This window comes from Heliangelus exortis, chromosome 1, assembly GCF_036169615.1.
Source record: "Heliangelus exortis chromosome 1, bHelExo1.hap1, whole genome shotgun sequence".
NCBI classification, from domain to species: domain Eukaryota; kingdom Metazoa; phylum Chordata; class Aves; order Apodiformes; family Trochilidae; genus Heliangelus; species Heliangelus exortis.
Genome location: NC_092422.1, coordinates 132,152,616 through 132,176,133, shown reverse-complemented (window position 1 = coordinate 132,176,133; position 23,518 = coordinate 132,152,616). Strand labels below are relative to the sequence as shown.

Below are 23,518 nucleotides of genomic sequence, written 5' to 3'. Positions count from 1 at the left end.
TCTTTGATCCTGTGTCAATTGTAAACAGTCCTGAGGCTGGTGTGTGGGTGCTGGGGCCAGAGATAAGCCCTGGAGAGACAGAGGAAGGGTGAGTGGTGCCCATAGCCCAGGTACGAGGAGTTCTGCCCTTTTACCTGATGAGACAGGTAGTTCCTAGGAAGGATGGTGCCTCTTGTTTGCTTACGCTCAACCAGCCCGTGACTCCTGGTGGAGCTATCTCAGCAGCCACGGAGAAGGTCTTAGAGCATCTGGCATAGCCTCAGGGACTCCTTGGTCTCAGGCAGGGATACAGAGAGTTCAGGCAGGGTGCTGAAGCCAAGGTGAGTAAGCAAATAGCATTGAAACTGAATGCCGTGCGATGGAAAGTGAACTGTGACAAAGCCGAGGACGGTGATTAATCTATTTAATCTGCACACACTACTGTGTAATTTTTTTTTCCTCTTCCTCTTTCTCTTTTATTGCTGAAAAAAAAGACAAATGTGTTGCAAGGCCAACATGAAGGAGACAAAATCTGGAGCAAAGAAGGATTTTATGCAGTTGTCATATTCCTCAGCATCTTTGTCATTCTAGTGTCTTGTTTAATGGTAAGTTTCCTTTTTAACTTTTTTTGGTGTTCTGTACTTTTGAAGGTAGAGTCACACATGAGACCTGTTTTCTCACTAACTTGCTACAAGGCAAGAGTTGGTTATTCTCACAATGCTGTGAAGCCAGAAGTTGAAGAACAGTATTTGGTGATGTATTTAGAATCTGGTTGAAGACTGTAGCTAGAAGGAAGCTGAAGAAATAAATAATGGGGCTCTTAAATCCAGAGTAACTGCAGTGATATGATGACTTCTTGTTAATGTCCCAGGATCCCTGAAGCTGCATGAGCTGCCTGTATTTCAGTTTTGATGGAGAGTAAAAACAACATCATTAATACAATATTTTCAATGCACAGCTGTTAGATTGTGTGTCAGTGTTCATGTATCATATATATACATTCTAAACAGATATGGCTAGCAACTAGTGTCAGAGTGATCATATTTGTGAGCAATTTGCCATTCCTATTGTATGAGTTCAGTGGCCAGGTTTCTGGGCATTAGACATACTTCTAATACTGAGATGCTCAAGGGTCACACAGAAGACAAACAACTCTAAACCACCACTAATTTAATTGGCATTTTTTTCTGATGTTATATGTGACATGTTTTCCTTCTCTGTTTTGGGAAGGTTTACTGAATTCTTAGGTAATTCTCAGCATTTATAAACTCATAGTGTCTTGGAGTCTTTTGAGATATTTTGCTTTCAGACACATTAAATTTTTCTTTAACCTAAATGGATTCCCCACTTACAAACTTAAGAGGGAAAGAATGTTTAAACTGAAGATTTTAATAAACAATCAAATTTAGAACAAAATCTTATTTGAGCTTCTGAATTCTCTCTATTTTCTCACAAAAATTGTTGCTTTATAAAAATTGTAGTTCTGAGTCATCTCCATTTCTTAGTGCCATCTCACTCAAAAATAGCAGCATAACTCTAAAAGCACTAACTTTTATTCAAACTTTTTTACTTTGGAGTAGCAGGTATTTTGGTCACTAATGACTGTGTAGCTGTAAGGGTATAGAAAATGCTGTTTCTTCTTGTCCTGGCACTACACAATATTTTAGTAATTTGGAATGTGTAGATGGTCTTGAAAATTGTAAACATTGTGGAGGACAGTATCAGAACTTAAAAATATTTTTAAAGTGCTGGAGAAAAGATTTGAAATAACAAGAATGCTGCTCATCAGGGACAAGAACTCTAATCAAGTGCATTAATACAATGTAGAAAATACATGGCAAAGCAACAGCTCTGTAGGAAAGGTTCCATCAGTGCTGCACAACACACAATGAGTAACAACATGGTACTGCAAAAAAATACACTTCTTGCCCTGAGATGTGAAAATGAGATGGATATGTATACGTTTCTAGAAAAAGATGTATAAACGTAGGTCTCTAAGGTCTACATTTGACTTGGGCTTGGTAATAATTTTGTTATAGTATCACATCTTATTCATTCTTTATGGTCTCTCTTCAGTACTGCACTTGTGAAAAATGTCAGGCAATAATATCAGGGAGGAGACACAAGAGTCATCAGATACAGAAGACTAGAAATAATTTGGTTTCTTTATGACAGAGAAAAGAAAAGCAAGAAGAAACATGATAGTACTCAACATGGAAAGATTTCAAAGGCTGTGGTAAGGAAGAAGGTAATGCTTTCTCCACTGGGAGAAGCACTGGAGAAATTGGAGAAGAAGTAAAATTTTTTTGAAAGGGTCATTTGACTGACTCATTAGAAAGAATTTTGTTATCACAAGTTATTAGACCTTGGCTTGCGTTGCTTAGGGAAGCTCAGGGGTTTTCACCCATAAAGCTTTTAGGTGAGCCTCTGTTAGGAATAGTTTAGGTATAGCTGATTTGGAGCTGGAGCAGAGGAGAGGACCTCCTGAACTCTCTTCGCGGATTTACTAAAATGCTGTGGTCTTTTCTGCAGGCATTGCCCTTTCTGTCCCCTCCCAGGTCCAACCTGGATCTTCACATGTACTACTGTTCAGACCATGTTTATGGACACTCAAATTTTGCCTTGACCTGTTGAGACATGGAGTATGTACAGTCTGTGAGGCAGCACTCATTGTCATCTGACTTTACATGTGACAGAGTGGCAGATTTATGAAAGTAAGAATTCAGCATTTTAAGTGCAGCCCCTGTCAACCATTCATCTTTAGCATGTTGCTGATGAGTCTTTTTCTGTAGCCACCATATCGGACCACCAAAAGGAGACCTCTTTTTAAAAAAAGTTACAGGGCATGCACTTGTTTATCCCTTTGTGTTTATTTGCAGTTTAAAGAGTCCAAAAGCTTAGCCTGCCTCTGTAGATGACTGTCATTTAAAGTACGGAATATGAGGTGATGATTATGATGGTCAACAGTGGTCAGTGTTGTAGGAAGAAAATCCGCGGAGGTTTAAAGGACGACACGCAGTCACCAATATGGTTAAAGTGAAGTCGTTTATTAACAGTGGACACTCGCTTTATATAGAGCCTTTGTTTATATAACAATATCTTGCAGGTGGCTATATCTTGGACACAAATTCTGTTCTCACAGAACTTCTGCTGGCTACCTCATTATCCTGTTATTCTTCTTTTCTACTGCCAGCTCCCTTATCTTTTTCCCATAGCTCATCTTTCAGTAACCTTGCAACTGGGTCTTAAGGCCCTTAGTTTACTCTAGCTAAAGCTAAAGAGTCAGGATTGCTCACATGTCTGTTTTCTTCCAGACAATTTCCCAACATATCCCCCTTTTTGTTTTTGAGCAATCCTGACTTACTTCATCACGTGAGATAACATGCTAATAATACATTGCCATAAACAACATACTAATAATACGAAAGCATCAAAACCAATAATAACAAATATAATTGATAAACCTTGTCTAATTAAATCTCTAAGCTATCCCTATATCCTTAAGTGATTTAACCATTCATTTAACCCAATATATGCAACAGTTAATTTTTCATGTTATCTTAATCAATTGTTTTTGGTTGTGAATTGACTCTGAATGATTAGATAAATTCATGCAAATACACTCCATCAAAGTCTTCACAAACATAACCTAAAAGCTAATAATAAAAAGTCAATGGCAGCATGATATTATAAAACTGCATGTCTGACACTATCAACATCTTTTAGCATCTGTGTTAAAATACCAGAAGTTAAGTTCATCTACTTAGCAGTGCAACAGAATAGCACAATCAACAATCAACACATAGACAAGGGATCCCATAATCAACATATAAACGATCACATGAATTACAACATTAACAAGAACCTATTATCAATACAATATGAAAAGCACATTTCACACTGCAATGGAAGGACTTAAATACCTTTTTATTATGAGGAAGGTCTGGTGTCCACTGGTGCACAGAACCAAGAGGGTAGAGGAGGCTTATCCGACAAAAATTGGTCGGGGGGCCCCAAAAGCATCCCCAGACCCCTCCCGGGTCACGGCACAGTGGAGTCCTGGTTTCCTTCATGGTTGCCAAATTGAGGCCCAAAAAGGCCTAACAAAGAAAGACAGCAAAAGCACGCACTTTCCCCCCCCCCTTTTTTTTTTTTTTTTTTTTTTTTTTCCTCTGCTGTGGTGTCTGCAGCAGGGCTCATTTTCTGAGCAGTAGCAGTGTCTGTGGGAGTAGAAACAGCAGCTGCAGCTGTAGCAGACACACTGGCGATGCTCACCGGCCATATCTGAGTTGTGCCCTTGTGTGAGGGGGGGCGAGAAACTGCTGCGGAGGCAGGAGTGGGGGTGCTCTCTGTACCAGGAGCAGCTCTCACTCTCCGCAGCAACTCTCGGGCTCTGAAAAGGCATACTCATTCTCATAAAATCTAATGAAGTTAGCCTAAAATTAAAAGAAGTGGTACAATTTCCCAAACCAAAACTCAAGTGTAATTACCAAGTTGTTTGTTTTTTTTGTTTTGTTTTTTTTTTTTTGTTGTTGTCTTGGTTTTGTTTGTTTGTTTGTTTGTTTTTTGTCTCTATATGAAACACCAGTGGACCATGCACCACAATATAAATCATATTGCAATGATGGTCCTTAAGCAGCTTTATCTGCTTCTAGCATTTGCTCAGAAGCTTCTAACAATTGGGCTGCTGTAGCACCTTTTGGGAGTAGTCCTAATGCACGTTTAGTTTTTTTCATTAGCATTGTCATATGCTGACATATAAAAAATTTTGTTTTCATCTCTTCTGTCAAGTCGGGATGTGAGTCATATTACCACTGAATATAAGTGATCCACAAATTTTGGATATGGCTCCACTCCCTCGTTTAATATTTGTAAAAGAGGGAGTTGCTTGTGCAGGATCATGCACAGTTTACAAAGCTTTATACACCAATTCTTGTGAAAGTTGTAACACTTCAGTTTGAAACCATGCCTGCAAATCTGCACATACAAAAGGACAAGCACCAAGTAACATTTGTGCTTGCACTCTGTATAATGCATCGGTGTTCTGTCTAGGAATCACAGCTTCATTTTCACACAGCATTTGCCATTTATGATGAAATTGCAATTGTTGATTCCACCTTTCCCCCCCCCACTATCCCCTCTACCACCCTCCCCTCCCCATGTTGGATCTAGAAGAGGTGGAGCAGTGGGTGTTAAAGGGTTAAGGGAAGTAGGAGCAGGGATAGGGAACTGATCAGGGGATAAAAATGGATTAGTGCCCCTGGGTTGTTTAGGGTATTCTCCGGAGCAAAAAACTAGGGTTTTTTCAGGGGTATACTCATCCTTGGTCTCCAGTTCTTTCAGTTTCTTCAGCAGTTCCCTGAGTTGCTTGTCTCCAAGTCCCAGTTCTTTCCTTGGTTGTTGCTCTATAGCAGGCACTGATGGTGTTGACAGGTGAAGCAGAGGATTAATTGATGGCAACTGTGGTCAAGAAGATAAATCAGGCATCGGAGGTGGAGAGGAAGGCAGCGGTGGCAGAGTGTTCGGGAGCCGTGGCAGGCGGGCAGGAGGGGGGGCTCTGCATTCCAAGGTTCCTCGCCTGTGTTCTCCGGCTTCTCTCCCTCTGGGTCCTCCGACGATTTTGGTGGTGTTTTCGGTCGCTTTTCGTTTTGCTTCTCAGTCCCATTTTTACTTTTCATCTGACCCTCCAGGGTCAAATGGCACAGTTGGCTGAGCTTGAATCAGTATAGTCCCTTCAGGTGCTGGTGGGGGCACCTTAGGTGTCTCAAATAACTGCCTAGAGGTCAAGTCCATATTTTGAGCATTCATCGGTATTGGTAGATCAGGTGTTAAGGCAGCAAATGCTGAGGCTGCTACTCTTTCACTTTTCGTTTCTTTCAAGGTTTCTCTAATCAATTTCCAGAGTGCGGCTAAGCGTCGTGCCTCCTTATCTCCATCGTTAATTTTATCCCATAGAGCAGTACCTATGGCTTCCCAAGTAGGTAACTCAAAAACGGTACCCATCGAGGGGATCAAGTCTCTATCCCGTGCCCATTTCAGTAATTCACGTAAGGTCCTGCCTTCGTGTGATAAACCTCTCTTAGAGAGAATACATTGGAGGAGCTTAACTACTGCCTCTTCTTCTTTAGAGAGTGTAGACCCCATCTCCTCCCCAGCCGCTCACCTTTTTCTTGGCAAGATTCTTCAATTTCGAGGTACCTCTTTCGTTCCGTAGCCGGGCACCAGCTACACAGACCGCCGGGGCAGCAGTCTCCTTTCGACTGGCTTCTCCGCTCCTGCCGCACCGTTCCTTCGGTCGGCTTTCTCGCTACCCTCTCATCCCAGCTGTCTTCATCGCTCCTGGAAGCAACAGCGAGAGGGTCCCTGTTCGGGCGCCAAATGTAGGAAGAAAATCCGCGGAGGCTTAAAGGACGACACGCAGTCACCAATATGGTTAAAGTGAAGTCGTTTATTAACAGTGGACACTCGCTTTATATAGAGCCTTTGTTTATATAACGATATCTTGCAGGTGGCTATATCTTGGACACAAATTCTGTTCTCACAGAACTTCTGCTGGCTACCTCATTATCCTGTTATTCTTCTTTTCTACTGCCAGCTCCCTTATCTTTTTCCCATAGCTCATCTTTCAGTAACCTTGCAACTGGGTCTCAAGGCCCTTAGTTTACTCTAGCTAAAGCTAGAGTCAGGATTGCTCACATGTCTGTTTTCTTCCAGACAATTTCCCAACACAGTGTCAGGCAGCTGAATTGTCACCATTGGTGCTTTGTTCTGTGTCATTTCTACAGAAACTGTGCAGCCTTGTTTTGCAAATCGCGATACTTCCCTGCACTGAGAACGCACTGTGCAGTAACAGGTTTTGGGCTTCACAATACTTTGTCTGGAATTTAACAAACATCTGGCCTCTATACATAAAAATCTACAGTGTAGGTTATAGTTAAATGATGAAATGCAGCAGCTCATGAGCTAAATCTGGGCTTGTGAACCTGGGCTTTGTGAACCTTGCTTTCCTCAGGTCTTTTCATGTATTTACTCATCTAGTCCTCTTTGTTGTGGTATGGGAACTGCTTGCATCTCAAGAGGGATTCATGAGACATGGAAGCCAACAGACTTCTCATTGCTCTCCTTGTCAGTGGGCCTGAACATGGCTTGCTTCTACTAAGAACATCATACATCATTTATAAATTATGCCAAGCAAAGTGCTAAGTAAGAATGAGTATTTTTATTCTTCCTATGTATAAAACAAGCCTCCATATTTTTTCTTTTTACACAATTGAGCCATCACCACATTTAATAAATAACAATATTTGATGGTATATTAAATTATTTGCTATTTTATTTCATGCCAATTTTGCCTTTTTAAATATACTAGTCTGTTTGCATATCCTTTTTAAAAAAATTTGTATGTGTAAGTATCTGTTAAGTAGTCCAGAAGTATTGCTTTCAGATTATGAAATATTTGTAGTTAGTTTTGAAAAGAGCATTTCCTAAATATTTTTCTTTTTCCTACTGAAACAATAATCAAATGTAGGATTTTTTTTTTTTTTTTTCATTTAAGATAATGAACTTTGACATGAACTTTGAGCAACCTTGACCTGTGAAACATGTCCCTGCCCATGGGGGTGGGGTTAGACTAGGTTATCTTTAAAGGTCCCTTCTAATCCAAATTATCCTATGAATATACAGTTGCATGAACTTTGTTTTATCAGCAAGTAGTGACAATCTGAATTTTTACTGCCGTCTCTAGTGCTTCATGAATTATGAAAAGTTATTTGACATTTTGGGGACATAGTTACTTAAATGATAAATAATTTTTCCAGCTTTGTATCATATTCCAGCTTTGTATTCATATTTCTTTAACAAGATGAATATTGAATAATAAAAAAGGCATTTCACGGTCCAATTTTCATGATTTATCATCTTAAACCTACAGGTTTCAAGATTCATAATATGGTTGCAGTACATCTGAAAGCACTTTGGTTATAGATTATATACAACTAACTAGTATCAGCCCACTCTTAGCTTTTACCATTTTAAAGATTTGAAGTATAAAAAGGTACATATTTTAATCATAATGCAAGAGTGTTTAAGCCAACTTGAAATTAGGATGTTTGTATTTAAACTAGTCCTAGATTGTCTGAATTCTTTTATTCTGCTGATTTAGAACTTTCTATAGAGTTCTGAAATTGTGATAGCCAAATGCCTCCCAGTAATACATCAAACAACACAAGTAACCTACGATACATTTTTGTTCTTTCATCCCTTCCCCAGGGTTTGAGAGGAATTTTATTTGTTGGTTTTCTTCTCATGCAGAGATTCACACACAGCCTGGCACACGTGTTAATAAGCATTTGTTAGAATGCTTTTAACTAGATTGAACTATGTTATTTTCTGTGGTTTCACAGTACAGTCCTAGGTGCCCTATAAATATCTTTATGCAGATGCATTTTTGTATCACTGCTCCTCATAATGATTGCCAAGATCTTCCTTCTAGAGTCATAGTTATCTCTTTGAGATTTTCTGTCAGTCTCTGAAGATGAATAAAAGCAGTTTCCACTGGTATTTTGAATGGGTAGGTAGGAGGTTGTGGCCAAGCTAGCACATAAATTGTCAGCTTTCCTATGGAGAAATCTGAGCAGTGATATAAGGAGGAAACATCATGCTCTCAGAACCATGCCATTCTTCCATGTAAGCTGATTTAAGAAAAAAAAAAAAAAAAAAAAAAAGAAAGTAGAAACTGTGGACTGTGGCTTTGAACCCAAGGCTTCACAAATGAAAAAAACTACATATGGTCCACTTCATGTGTCCTGGAAAATAGTACTATGTGTTGTTCTGTTGGTCTTTGTACCTCTTGATTATCCTGACAATGTGTTTCCTGAGGTATCAGTAAAACTTCAGTCTTCCTAATTTAGAGGCTTCATATTTGTTTCCATCCACAGTGACAGATGTCTTTAAACTGATATGAAATATGACTACATCTAAGTTGTTCCCTTTGCAGAGCTTTATGATTGGGTTGACTACTGTCTTTTTGGCCATTTCTATTAGTTTGAAATTCACTTGGAATTTCTTAAATACCTGCTGGTCCTGACCACACTTTCTGAGGGATTCATATTAGCTCTTAGATCAAATATGTTTCCTTAGCTTTTTCCTGTTCCTGCTGGTGGCAGACTATCTTTTAGTTTTTCTAGGGTCTAAAAATAGACTGTTGAAAACAGGAAATAATACTAGCCCAGATTTTTGAAACTCAAACACATAATTTCCTAGGTCTCCAAGGGGCAAAAGTGTATCAAAATCTATCAGTGGTGAGAAGGTAATGACTGAACATCTGAGCGGTGTATCTGAGGTTACTAGTAGTGAGTTCAAAGCAGTCAGTGGGGGAAGAGGGTTAAAATCTTCCAAACTGCTGCTTTATCTTTACTGGTACCTGTGTCCTTGCTTCACATCAAGACATTTTTTCCTGCAAAATAGTGGCAAAGAGCAGCTTAACTTATCTGTGCAATTTAATTCTAAACTCTTCTGAATGAACAGATGGTTTACATAGCTAAGTCTTCTTTAATGGGTCTATTGCTAATGATATTAGATCTGGTCCCAGCTAAATTTTTAATCCTAATCTTTGAAAAAAACAAGCTCAACAGATATATCCAGGCATTAAGGCTTTGCTAACCAGGATTCAGTTTGGATGATTTATGGCAACAGATAAGCAGAGCAGAAGTTATAAGGGTGTCTGCAGACATCTTCAAAAAGCTGTGCAAGTGCCTTTCACCCACCTCCACACACAATGCTTAGAATAGTAATTCTCATAAGTTTCATGGGTTGTAAGGCACATTTTGAAAATGGCACAACTGCTTCTCAAAAACTGTTTTTGCATTTCCGTGAGAGACATGGGGTGTGTTAAACAGGCAGAACAGATTCCTCTGGAGTGACATTACTGAGCACACACTACCCACTAGCCCTCGACAAACCACTGTACAACATCAGCATGGGGTTTGGAAGAAGAGGCTCTGTACCACTTCTGAAAAGTTTTTGCTGCAGATATCTGACATCCAAGTTCATAACAAATAGGGGGATGGAGAATTCTGGTATTACAGTATGTTTAGACTTCAATGGCCTGGTAGTTTTAAGACACTTTTCTAAACCAATTCTTCAATAGCTTCATAGGCCATGTACAGATTAGAGAATAGATTACATTTCTCTGAGGATACTGAAGAGATATGCTTATCCTGGGGAGTATTTCAGAGTAGAAGCAGCCTGCCATTGCAAAAATAGTCTAGTAAAGTTACTCTGTTCTACCATCAGCTCCATGTAAATGAGTAAGAATTTTTAATCTTCTCCAAAACAAATGGAAGCTGCTATAATGAGAGACATGGATCTGGATATACCATAAACGTCTGTTTTATTTTGTGCCATTGTCTCTCTTGTGCTAAAATTCTTACAGATTTTCCTGCAAATACTCTATTGATCAGTATTTCCTTCTTCAAAGTGTCTTTTGTAACTGTTTCCTATTCTGTGTTATTTATGCTTTCTGTATTACAGTATATTACATATTTTGATATTACAAATAATTACTGGCTCATTATGAGAACTGGTAAAGTCCCTACCACCTATGTGTACACACTGGTTTGTGTAATGGAAATATTTATCCTGTTTAGGGAAAGGCCATGTAACACAACTTGTGGCTCACCTTCTAGGAAAGAAAGTCACATATAGCAATCTTATCCAGCATTTGTGATACTTCCCTTGACTTGTTTACCAGGGGCTTGAGATTGGGTTTTCCTCTCTTTTCTGCAGATTCTGTACAGATTAAAGGAGAAGATCCAGTTGTCACTGAGACAAGAGAAGGAGAAGAAGCAGGAGATCCACCTCTCTCCTCTTTCCCTGCAGACATCTCATGCCAACAGCATGGTCCAGCCTGAACATGCTCCAAAGGTTGTCAACGTTGTAGTGGACCCTCAGGGGCAATGCATTCCTGAGATCAAACCTCCTCTTTGTGCCAGTCCATCTCCTTTCAGAATGAAACCTGTGGGGCTCCAGGAAAGGTAGGATGATGTCCAGCTTTTTCAGAAGTTATTCTGTGATACTTATGCTGTATGATTTTATATATGTCTCTTCTGTCAATGAATGGGAGTCTTCACCATATAAATATCTGAGAAGAGGGAGTTTAGTGTGTCTACCCTATGGGTATTCCCTCCTCTCCATTTTTTTTCACATAAGCAAAGGCCCAGAAATTTGGACTGAGTTTAAGTGCCATACTGTAATTCTTTTTCCTGTTTTGTTTCTTCCCCTTTCCAGCAAGTACCCCAAAGAAAAAATTTTTCATTTTCTATTGATTTTTGCCTGTTCTCATCCTGGAGATCTTGGCAGAGGGCATAAGAGCTGGTTATGTTTTGTCAGCCAAAGACACTATCATTGTCCTAGCATACAGGAAATTTAGAAGAAATGTATTTACCAATTTCATACAATGTTTTCATCATCACCATTATCACCCTTAGATCTTTTGTCTTCTTAAATCCAGCTTTCCATGATGGTTGGGATACAGCCCATAGGCTTAAAAAAAAAAAAAAAAAAAAAAAAAAGTTATTAGTAATGAAATTTACCACTGTGCACAGCTCCTCAGAAATACTTGGGTACCAAACTTTTCCAGTCATTCTAACTTTCAAAAAACTGTGCCAGTTCTCTCTTTATAAAACTAGTTATTCTTCCCACAGGGAATACACACTGGCATGTGTCTCTCTTCTGTTAGAAACCTATATAATTTCTTGCCTAGTTGTTACGGCAAGCCCTTCTCTCGGGGACACGGCTCTTCTCCGGAGCTCTCTAGCCGTCTCTCTTCCCAGGCGTCTCTCTGCATCTCCTCTGCTTCTGGGAGCATGCCTTTTATTTTGCCCTTCAGCCCCGCCCATTTCCGGCTGGGGCAGGCCCTAATTATTGGGCGCAGCTGGGCCTAAGCTCCCAGTTCATTATCGGCGACACCTGGTGACTTGTGGTTCTCACTACATTTCCCCCCTTTTGTTGTTTGTGAAATGTGGAGGGAAAATTCGGGCTCCTACCGGCTTTTTCACCTCTTTAGCCTCTGTTGTCAGCAGAAGATGAGGTCTCAGAACACCAGCTCAGCTTTCGCTGGTACTCGCCACCTCAGGATGCCTAACCATGCAGAGGCTTCTCCGAGCATTCAGCACACCAGTCTTATCGCGTGTCCCTAGGGCTCCGTTTCAGGACCGCATTATCGCGTGTCCCTGGGGGCTCCGTTTCAGGACCGCACTGACTTGATGCGCACTCAGAGCTCCACTTCAGCTTCAGCATTCCTCGGGTTTGAATTCCGCGTGCCAACTCGCTGCGCCCTTCGAGCCTCATTCTTCTTACCGCTTTTCGGCTTCGCTCCTGGCTCGCTCGCCATTCCGGGCTGTTGTATATCTTGCCGTGCTGGGCTTCTACTCCGAGCTCTTCACACCGCTTACAGCATTTAAGCCTAGCCTCGTGGAGCTTTTCCCGTGGTTGCGTATTTGGAGCTCTTTATAGAGCGTCCCGCACCATCGTAGTGGCTCCATCTGACGTGGTTGCGTATTCGAAGCTCTTTATATCGCCTTCCGCATTTAAGCCTGGCTTTGTAGAGCTTTCCGCAACCAACATGTAGAGCTCTTTATATCACCTCAGCATTCACGGCTGCTGTTGTTGCCCGCATTCTCCACCAATTGTTACGGCAAGCCCTTCTCTCGGGGACACAGCTCTTCTCCGGAGCTCTCTTGCCATCTCTCTTCCCAGGCGTCTCTCTGCATCTCCTCTGCTTCTGGGAGCATGCCTTTATTTGCCTCATAAAGCATCAGTGCTCTGAACAACTAACATAGCATACAACATTGCAACTGAATTCTTCTACCCCAGCACAGATGATAAATGAAAGAGCAGGTGACACACAAGTATGATAAGGAAATCAGAATGAAAAGAGACCAAGTGAAGCCTTGTCTGTGAGGACTCTCAGAGTTGAGCAGTAACCCCGACACATCTTAAATCACAGGATTTCACTGACAGATTTTATCAATTACTTTAAGAGCCTCAGACAGAGCTAAGGGAAAGGGATTGATTCTTTCATGGGTAAAAGATGCTGAAAGGCAGATCTGTCATAAAATATCTAGTGATATCACTTCAGCTACAAAAATATGGACTAGAGTAAGAAAGTAAATACATTTTGACAGGTACTCACATTCCACAAGATCCTAAAGATAAAGCATGGGCATCCCATAGCTATTTTAGAAATACCTGGTACCTAACATAGCACAGGTGATAGTTGAGAGAGACTAGGGTGAAGGAATTTGTGAGGGACTTTGTACTTAAGGACCAGGAAAGCATTTTTTTCTGTTGCTCAAGGAAAGAAAATAAAAACTGTTGATCTAGGATCTTAATTTCCACCACCACAGATGAGAACTCAGCCTTCAAAACTCCTAAACTAAATTTCAATCTGCTCTTTCATCAAATAAACCAGAGATTTCTGCCTAAGGAAAAAGAAAAGTTCAAGGAACTGAGCACATTGTTTTTTATTGTGAAAGAACACTAATAGGCCATTATGAAAAAGTGGTGACATTCCATGGGGCAATCCTTTTTGTCATCTTTAACACAGTTACATTTTATCAGCCCACTTCTAAGAAATGGTGGTTGGTGTTTATTTTTATCTCAGTGATACAAAAGCCAGTGGATGTGAGGAAGAGAACTTCAAGGAACAGGTAGCCTACTCTTCCTCTGAACGAAGAGGCTATTATTATATGTATTTCTTAGTGATGTACTGTGAACAAATTTACATACATTCTGACACACGAAAGCATTAGAGGTAAAAAGTGATACTACAGCAATATATTTTGCCTTAGACATCATCTAATAACCAGGTATGTGGACCATTTAAAACCCATAACCTTTCTACCCTACAGCAACCTTGCACTAGGCAACTTTGGACCATCCTCATTACACATGGGAGCAGTGGACCTTACAGCATGGGTCTGCCTAATGCAAGCAGGACATGGTGCACAAAACAGTGTGTATGCAGCTCTTTTTCTGTCATATGAAGTGTCATATGAAGACTGAAGGTATCTTCTTGCTCATAGCCACAGCTTGGGGGCACCCATTCAATAATATTTGCTAGCCTAATTTTGGTTTCTGCCAGGAGAAGAACCCCTTGGCAGGCTAGAGTGGATGTGGGGACTCCCTGATGAATTTAGTATTGAGATTCCTTTGGCCAGATGGATGGCGTGACAGCGGTTCCTGAGCAGTAGTTTCTAATTATCCAAACTCCTGTATTTGACTCCAAACTCCTGTATTTGATTCCTCAAGTGTGATCTCTAGTCAGGAAATATCTGGTTTGATCCAGACCAAATTTCTCTTGCCAAAGATAATTCAAGGAACCCGTGATTCAATCCAGGGAGTGAGCCACCTGCTGTGCCTAGCCATCCAGAGGGGAAGTTTGTGACAGTATCTCTGAAAGATTGGGCAGAAAAGCCAGATTATGCCTGCCTCTTAAGCTCTCCCTGCTCTGCACACAATTTTAAAGCATTCTGTGCTGCTTTGGGGAGCACACCTAAATGCAAAAATGTGGAGGAACTGAGTTTTCATGAAGCACCACATCAGCATCTGTCCCTCTGAACCTTTCCCTTTTTAATGGGAATAGCATTGGCTGGTACAGAGGCAGACAAGTTTTCAGTCAACAGCTGACAGTTGTTATAGCTCAAAATGTTTCTAGGAGTTTGTGCAGCTTCTTAAAATGTGTTTTGCTTCTCAATACCAGAGCCAAGCCCATGTGCATTTTATTTTTTTTCTGCGTGTCTGTGGAAAGGATCTTACTCAGCTATTTCTGTAAGACAGATTCCCCAGTATACTATCCCCAGGTCTGGCATCAAGATGGCCTGCATGCTCTCCTCTGTGGCTGTAGTTTTGGAGGAGGGAAGGCAGTAACAAAGGACAGTAGTTGGTCTGGCAGCCTCAGGAAGAGCATTATCTCTCTGGATCTCACATATCCTCTGATCAAGGACATGTCCCCATGTGTGGCATGCTGCTGGGGAAGAGATGGAACAGTGGTGGCTGAGAATAAAGGATGGACTGACATGTGGAGATAAAATTGCTGTTAAAACAAGGAGGCCCTGACCCCTTTCTATTGCAACTAATGATGGATTCTGGGGAAAGCAAATGTTTCAAATCTTCCTTGCAAACTTTGGATCATTCAGCACAGAATGCTTTAAAATTGTTCCCTTCTGGTGTTTTCAAAACTGCTGCTTCTTTGCAGCAAAGACCTTCTCCATTGGCAACCCACACAGTGCTGCTGCTGACCAAAGTGAGAGAGCTAATGTTGTTCTCCCGTGAGTGTCTTCAGTGATGTCAAAATACCATAGTGTCAATGCCTGAATTTAAGGTGCAAATTATTCTTTTCTCTTCTGTGAGCATATCCATGAATATTGCACTGGTGCTTATTTTTCTACTTAGGCTTTTGTAGTTTTATACGAATAACATACACTTTTTACTTTAGCAGAGTAAGGCTTCCTTATAGTCTACTGATTGGGCCAAAATTAATCTTGATATCAATGGTTCCAGCCCAAACAGAATCTGGTGAATTGAGGTATGATATTTTAAATTTCATTCCGAAGTGTCAAACACTGAAAAATTTTAGAACAAGCATGGTGGTGATATAATTAAGTACCACAACAACGGAGCATTCACTTCTTTTACCACTGGATTTACTTTTTCTCTAGCTGCAATGCATTGGTTCTGGTACTATTTGCAGCTAGGACAACCATATTTCAAGTAACTACTGCACAATATAATGTTTCGTTTAAATTAGTTGCTATCTAACACTCAGAAGTACATGGAAGAAAAGTAAATGTAGAAAATACATCTACTGTGTGTGTTAAAAACAAAAACTGTGCTTTGGGATGTTTTCTCAAGCATTTGTAATCCATTCCAACCACAAAGACTTAAAACTATGGCTGTTACATCTAAATAACTAATGGGAAAAATCAGACCACTATGTTTTCTCAATCTGTTACATGTTCACTGGGAAATTATTCTGTCTAAAAGGGGGTGTTCCTGATGTTCATATATGAGGATGCTAGTGGCATGGAGGAGTCTTATTCAGACCAGGTAACATTTTACATGTGCTTCATGCTATTTTTTTATCTCTGCAAATAAATACAATAGGGTGAAGAATATATAATATATAATATTATATATATATGTGTATATATATATATAAAATACATATAATATATATAATAGCAAGAAAGTTTGGCAAGTAGAGCAAAAACCTGGCAAATAAGTGAAATAATAGAATGTTTCTGAAAATATGAAATAAAAGAACTCTGCAATTACATGGAAGCACTGCTGGGACACAGGAAAAGAGAGGATACTCTGTGAAAGGGAAGGCGGGCAAATGGAGGGAAGAGGGCTGCTTGCTGTCATCATCCACCACACACTGTGCAACCAAGTCTGCAACCTCTAGAAAAAATCAGTAGGCATCAGAATAGAAAACAGCACTGAATCTTGGCTTGGACTCTGATTGTGAGAACTTCTCCCCACAAAGCAGGGCAGTACTAGAAAAACCCGTTTCTACAGGTATTAGATTATAATCATTGACACTTCTCTTACCATCCTGAAGATGCCTGTAATTTACAATAGAATTCTTTTCTCCATTTCAAATAATTGCTCAGTGGACATAAAGTGAGCTGTGTTAAGCATAACAAAATAAAACTTACAATTATGTGAACTGTAAAGCTGCTAAATCCTCAGCTCTGTCCACAACCTTGTAACATGAGAAAAAGAGATATTCTGAGGGAAAAGAAAGGAAATGCATTAAAAAAAAAAAAATTTCAGATAACCCATAGTATGCTGTGGATCTCGCTGACAAAAGATAAAGTTTCAGTTAGGAATGTATTAGTAAGATATGCTCACACATATAGTCACACAAAGACTGTTTTCTGTCTGCCTTTGGCATCCTTCCTCAGAAACATCTTGCATTTGACACCCTTACAGAGAAAACTGTGGATAGTTTGGTCTTCAGGTTTGAAGGTGGAAGGTAATTGCTTATGTATGTTAATATTGACAACTATTCTCTTAGTTATTCTTCACAAACAAATGAATTAAGCTATTGTTCCAGCCACCTATATGATTTCTGTACCCTGTCAGTTGCCATCTGGATGACAAATTCTGTGGATGACAAACAGTAACTATAGTATCAATTTCCTGATGTTTGAAAACCAGGATCCAATAAAATGAACAATTATATTGACAATACTGTATACCAAATAAAACTCATAAGAAATGTTGAAACCAGGGTAAAACTCTGGTAGGCTCTTTGTGTTGTTGATACAACAGCAGGTGCATTTCAGGACATCACTGTTCTAATAGATGAGAAAATATAAAAAAAATTATTGCTGGTTCTGTTCTTATTTTTAGACCAGAGCACACTTGCTGCAATTCTCATTATGGTGCTGTTGATCTGTTATGAGTAATCATTTCAAGTAATGCTCAGGGAGTAGCACCTTGCAGTTGGAATATTACAAAACATGGCAGGCTTTGTAGTTTATAACACAAGCATGGGACCTCAATATATCTACTAGAAAGGGCCTTGATATTCCTGGCTAAAACATACTAGCTTTGCATAGGTTTGGAGGATAAATTTACCCTATTGTGTGGAACTGATTATGCTTTCTGCATTCCTAATTTAAATCCTAGTGATTGTTTTCAGGAAAATGTCTATGTAATTGTTCAAAGCACAGCTATGTGCCAACACAGAAGTACTAGCTGGAGAACAATTTTTATGGTGATATCCAATGAGAAGGAATTTGCAAATAATCAGGGACTAGTAAACTGAGTTTGAGGTAGAAGGAAAGAATTTTTGTGCTGTGATCAGTCTTTGCCACCCACTTATTAGAGCATTTTGGCCATGCCACATAAATCTTCTCCAACCCTGTTCCTAGCCACTGGATAGAGATTAGCTGGCTGCTCTGTCTGTCCAAAGAGATGCAGCAAAGATAAGAACCTTAACTTGAAGTACAGTAAAAGTACTATATGCTATTTGTTTCTTTTAAGAAAAATGAGAGAACACAATTTTAAATAAATAAATAAATAAATAAGCCAAAAACCAAACAAAAAACACAAACCAAAACAAAAACCCAACACTTTCTGAAGAACCTAAAAATCAATTGCTCTCATTTGGCAGACCTTTTAGCTGCATGCTGTCCCAGTCTGTAGGATGCACTAATAAAATCAATAATAAAATCAACATACCCAGAAACATTTACTGCACTGAGGCCAGCTAGCAGAGATGTCCAGAGGACTCAAGCACCTCTCCTATGAGGACAGGCTGAAAGAGCTGGGGTTGTTCAACCTGGAGAAGAAATGGTCCAGGAGGCATCATAGAAACAGAATGCCAAATTCTAAGGGACCTACCAGGATCACCAAGTCCAACTCCTGTCCCTGTGTAGGACGTCTTCAGGCTCACACCATGTGCCTGAGAGTGTCATCCAAATGCTTCTTGAGCTCAGGCGGGCTTGGTGCTGTGACCACTTCCCTGGGGATCTCGTTCTATTGCTTAACTGCCCTCTGAGTGAAAAATCTTTTCCTAATATCTAACCTAAGCCTCCCCTGATTCAGCTTCCTACCATTTCCCCGAGTTCTTTTTTCAGTCACAGGAAAAGAAATTGGTGCCTCTCATGAAAAAGCTATAGACTGCAGTGAGGTCACCCTCACCCCTCAGCCTCATTTTTTCCAAAACAATCCAAATGACCTCAGCTGCTCCTCATAAGTCATCCCTCCCAGACCCTTCACCATCCTTGCTGGTCTCCTTTGGATGCTCTCCAATAGCTTGATGTTTTTTCTTTACCATGGTACCCCAAACTGCACACAGTGCCCAAGATGAGGCTGTATCAGTGCAGAGCAGAGTGGGACAGTCACCTCCCTTGACTGGCTGGTGATGTTGTGCTTGATGTACCCCAGGACACAGTTGGCCCTCCTGACTGTCAGGGCACACCAATGGCTCATATTCAGTTTGCCATCAACCAGGAACCCCTGGTCTCTCTCTGCCATGCTGCTCTCCAGCCACTCATTCCCTTCCAGTCTGTCCTTGCCTCCAGGGTTGCTGTGTCCCAGGTGCAGAATTCAGCACTTGCCTTTGTTAAACTTCATGTGGTCAGTGAATGCCAATCTCTCTAACCTGCTGAGGTCTCTCTGCAAGGCCTGCCTGACCTTGAGAGAGTTTTGTGTCATTCGCAAACTTACTTAAAATTCCTTCCAGTCCTCTGTCCTAGTCATTGATGAAGATATTGAAGAGGACTGTGCCAAGGATGGAGCCCTGTGGGACCCCACTAGTGACCAGTTGCCAGCCTGATGTTACCCCATTCACTGTCACTCTTTGGGCTTGACCTTTGAGCCAGCTGCTAACCCACCATATAGCAAGAGACACATATAGTGTCTTTACAATACCTGAAGGGGGCCTACAGGAAAGCTGAGGAGGGATGTTTTTATAAGGTTGTGTAGTGATAGGATAGGGGGGTAATGGTTTTAAACTGAAGGAGGGTAGATTAAGTATAGATATAGGTTAAATATTAGTGTGAGAGTGGTGAAAGACTGGAAGAGGTTGCCCAGGGAAGTTGTGGATGCCCTCTCCCTAAAAGTGTTCAAGGATGGGGGTTTGAGCAACTTGGTCTAGTGGAAGCTTCAGAGGAGGGTGGAGCGAGATAATCTTTGCAGTCCTTTCCAGTCCAAAGCATTCTGTGATTCTATTATTAGCTTGTGTACATATTGCAAAGCTGCCTTTGCCTCCAAAAGAACGGAAGCTGGATGCAGAGTGCCTCTTGGGAATGGTTTGTGCATGTGCTGATTCCCAAATTGTGCCAATGAATTGCTTTGGACTGCTCTTGCTGTCAAAGCCTAAAACCAGGTGAGGGCTGCATGGTTTAAAACATAGCAATGTCAATTACTGAGTTTCAGTGCCTGGAACTGTTTCCTGGCACTGTGTAATTCCTTTTTCTGGACATAGATTACACATGAAGAAGTGCACATCTAGTATAGAAGCTGCCATGAGGGCAGCAGTCCTGATTATGGGTAGCTGCTTACAGGCTATACTTTTTAGTAATGCTCCTTTCAGCACAGGGTCTCCCAATAGCACAGCACTGTGTCTCCCCTCTTCCTCAGGCCGCCCCAAATACCCATAAAGCCACATTGGGACTGCTGACACCTGCAGTCTGGGGGACAGAGGAAGGGCAAGGAGCTAAAAAACTGAGGTGGTAGAAGCTGTTATAAATAATTGGGAATGTGAAGTTGAATTAAGCTCTGAGGGGCTCCTTCTCAGTGCCTGAGAAGTCTATTCATGACTGGACAAATAATGCTTTGCCTCCAACTTGAATTTTTGTAATGCTTCTGCTTGTGCACAGTCACTCTGAAAACTTTTTGCAAGCCCTGGACCTCTGAGCTGCACAAATGCCTTTTCTATCCAACCAATTACAGATGTCTTTGCTTATCTGCAGTGTAAAAGGAGGGCAGGAATATGAATTGTCCCCTTTCTCTGGAGGGGAAGTGAACTCGAGCAGCAGCCTAACGAAGACCCTTTTAAAAAACATATTTCAATTATTTGACTCCTGACTGACTGAATAGCTATTTTTGGTGTGGTTACAGCTCTTTGAAGCAAAATTCTGTGAGAGCTATGATCTAAATATGTAGATGCAAATAACCATGTGCAATCACCCAAACTTAAACCCACAGTCCATTTCCCTGTGTCTAGCAACTCTTGCAAATTACTTCAGATTAGCATGAGTAGATAGTATGTTTCTGCTTCTAGCTCCCTCTCTGCTTTAAATTGTTCCACATCCTTTATTTCCCCCCTCTTGCAGATAATTGAAAGGTCTGCTAAGCACATGGCATTCATTTCTAGGAGTCGATAACTGGGGCAAATTAGCCCACCCTTGCTTGGAGAAATTCTTCTGGTACAACTTCCTAGTCCCCTTCTCTCAGATGCTGTGGAGTGCTCCATTTAGCACACAGTCCATGCCTCCCTTTGGTTTTGCCCTAGCCGTCTTGTGCGATTTAGTCAGGAATTTTGTAAGAATTTTATTGTATTCCCAGGTATCTCATCTGGCGTTTATTCTTGTTACTCCAGTTGCTACTGGTTTTAGCTTGTACACAGGAAACTGCAGTGCCAATCAGTGCTGTTCCCAAGGTGACAGGAAACCCTCTTTGGTCAGATGTTGATTGTGCTTGTCTTTACTGCTCCGCCCATCACATTTTCTTCCTTTTTGGCTTAAGTTAAGACAAATTAAGCAGTGGCCTCCATCTGGTAGACAGCTTTGGTGATTTTGCAGTGATTCATCCATCTGATCTTTTTGAAATAGTGCATGGCACAAGAAACTGAAATACCCCTGTTAATATTTAAATGTTTCTCAGTGCCTAAAATCATATTGGCCATTGTTGGCCCCAGGCACATGAATAGTTTGAGTTGTGTAGTAATCCTCTTGCTTTGTCAGGCAGTGGGTTTGAGTTTTTTAAGCACTGTTTAGCCAAAGGGTTAAACTCTGATGCGTCTTTCCAGTGACTGATTTCCTCAGCTCCTCTCTGCCTCTGCTTTATTTCTGTGGTTGGCCAACCCAGGCTGGTTTTCTGTGACTGCCCCACCAGCCATCCTGATGTGCAGGAAGACTGGGACATTTGGGCAAGTGAGAACATGCACATTATCTGAACTTGAATGCTCTGGATATCTTGGCTCAGCCCATAGCCCAAATATATCACCTTTCCACATGGGTGGGTTGGCAATGTGCTAAGGGACAAAGAGTGGGAGAAGAGCAGCACTTTTGGTATGAGAGGGAGTTAAGTGGAATGAGGTACACTATCTCATGACTAGAACTTGATTAGAACCCACAGGTACTGGTTTCAGCAGTGTCATCACTGATGTAGAAGGGAGCATCCCTATCAAATATACAGGGCTTTGATATTTACTACAAAAGAGACTTGAGAGCCTTATAGGAAAGCCTCCTCGAATGTCCTTATTAATGTCTGAGAAAGGCTAATGCTTCAAATTGAAGCAAAAATACTCAACTTTCCTCTTGGTTTGGAACGCATTTCTCACTGATCATGCCATTCTTTATGGCCAGCTGCTCCACAGAGCAGCCTAAAGCTAAATTTTGCTCAGTTTTTTTTTTGTTTAAAACGTTAGAAATGGACACAGAACACAGTTAAAGAAAGAAAAACATTAAAGCCTCCAAAACTTCAACATAAAATATCCAAGTGTATCTTTGAATTGCAAGAAGTCATATATTGAACAGTACTTACAGACAGCTTATATTATATCCGTCAGTTAATATTCCAGACCATGAATCTTTCTATGAGTGCAATCAAAATTAATTTTGTTTCTGTGCATTGCCAGGAGAACATTTAAAAACTGCAACAGTTGACTAATTATCCTGCTTATTTTTTTAAAAAATCCAGCTCTGAAAATTCAGCAGAGATCTTTTACACAGTAAGAGCATGTATGTATAAAAAGCTTAGCACTGCTAGTTAGCAGAAAGGGCCCTTGTTCACAAATACACATTTCTGCAAAGAATACTGCATGTAAAACTGTAGGTCAGACTATTTCTCAGATCTTGCAGGAAATTCTCTTTAGCATTTTATTAATAATGTGCCTGAGAGCCCTGGTCACAGATTGGGATCCCTCTGTGTAAGACCCCATATGCACACAAAAATGAAAGTATCCTCTCTCCAAAAAGCTTACAATCTAAACATCAGACATGGTAATTGGTGTGTACCAACAATCAAGGAAGCCTCAGGAAACAGAGAAGTCATAGATGTTCCTCATCATGGCAGAGATGAGGATACCAGGAGTGTGCTATGAGAATGGCTCAGCCCAGCAAACACCGCCCAGAGAGAGTAGCTGATGTCATATGACACTGACATTTCAGCCAGATTCTTCCTAAAGTTCTTCTTTGATACCACTACATCCAAACTGATGCATCACTTTGATTTGAACTTGCACCTTAGCCTAGTACAGCCAAGGTGTTTCAGGAACCCTTTTTATGCTTTTCATACTAAAGCAAGTGAAGACAATTGGTTAAGTGACTGATCCAAGATGGTATTAAAAATCAGTGCCCTATCTTCATAAAATACCTGGACTCTTGAACTCTTAGTTCAGATCTCTATCCAATGGAATCTGTAAGAAGCCATAACAGTGATATTTCTTTCTGGGACAGGGACTTCCCTTGTGTTCCCTATCAAAGAATATAATTTTGCTGTTTAACAAACAGAGTGTATTGTTGTTATTAATTTATGGGAGCTATAGTTATCCCTGTTATCTTAATGCTGTGATTTGATGAGCAAACCAGAACAGACTGACTTCAAATAATCGCTCAAATATGTGATAGGCATCATAAGGAGTAGTACTGTATATAATTCCCACATAGAAAAATGGAAGTAAGTACAATGTTTCTTCGGGGAACTGGGTCCTGATGCTTAAGGGTTACCAATAGCAACTCCCTAGAAAGATGTACTGCCAGTGAGAGATGGGGCCAGTGCTGGGCAGGAGGCAACTAAA

At 40.6% G+C, this 23,518-nt stretch overlaps 1 protein-coding gene across 2 annotated transcripts in view; it reads left to right on the top strand.

Moving 5' to 3' along the window:
- PTPRR (protein tyrosine phosphatase receptor type R) overlaps window positions 1-23,518 on the top strand; it is a 137,582-nt gene that overhangs the window by 69,847 nt on the left and 44,217 nt on the right. The window contains exons 5-7 of one of the 2 annotated variants that reach the window (XM_071766793.1): window positions 474-584; window positions 10,765-11,012; window positions 13,890-13,997. In XM_071766793.1, the coding sequence (XP_071622894.1) occupies window positions 474-584; window positions 10,765-11,012; window positions 13,890-13,997 (467 nt within the window). The remainder of the gene's footprint in view (window positions 1-473; window positions 585-10,764; window positions 11,013-13,889; window positions 13,998-23,518) is intronic. The other variant, XM_071766786.1, reaches the window with a different exon arrangement.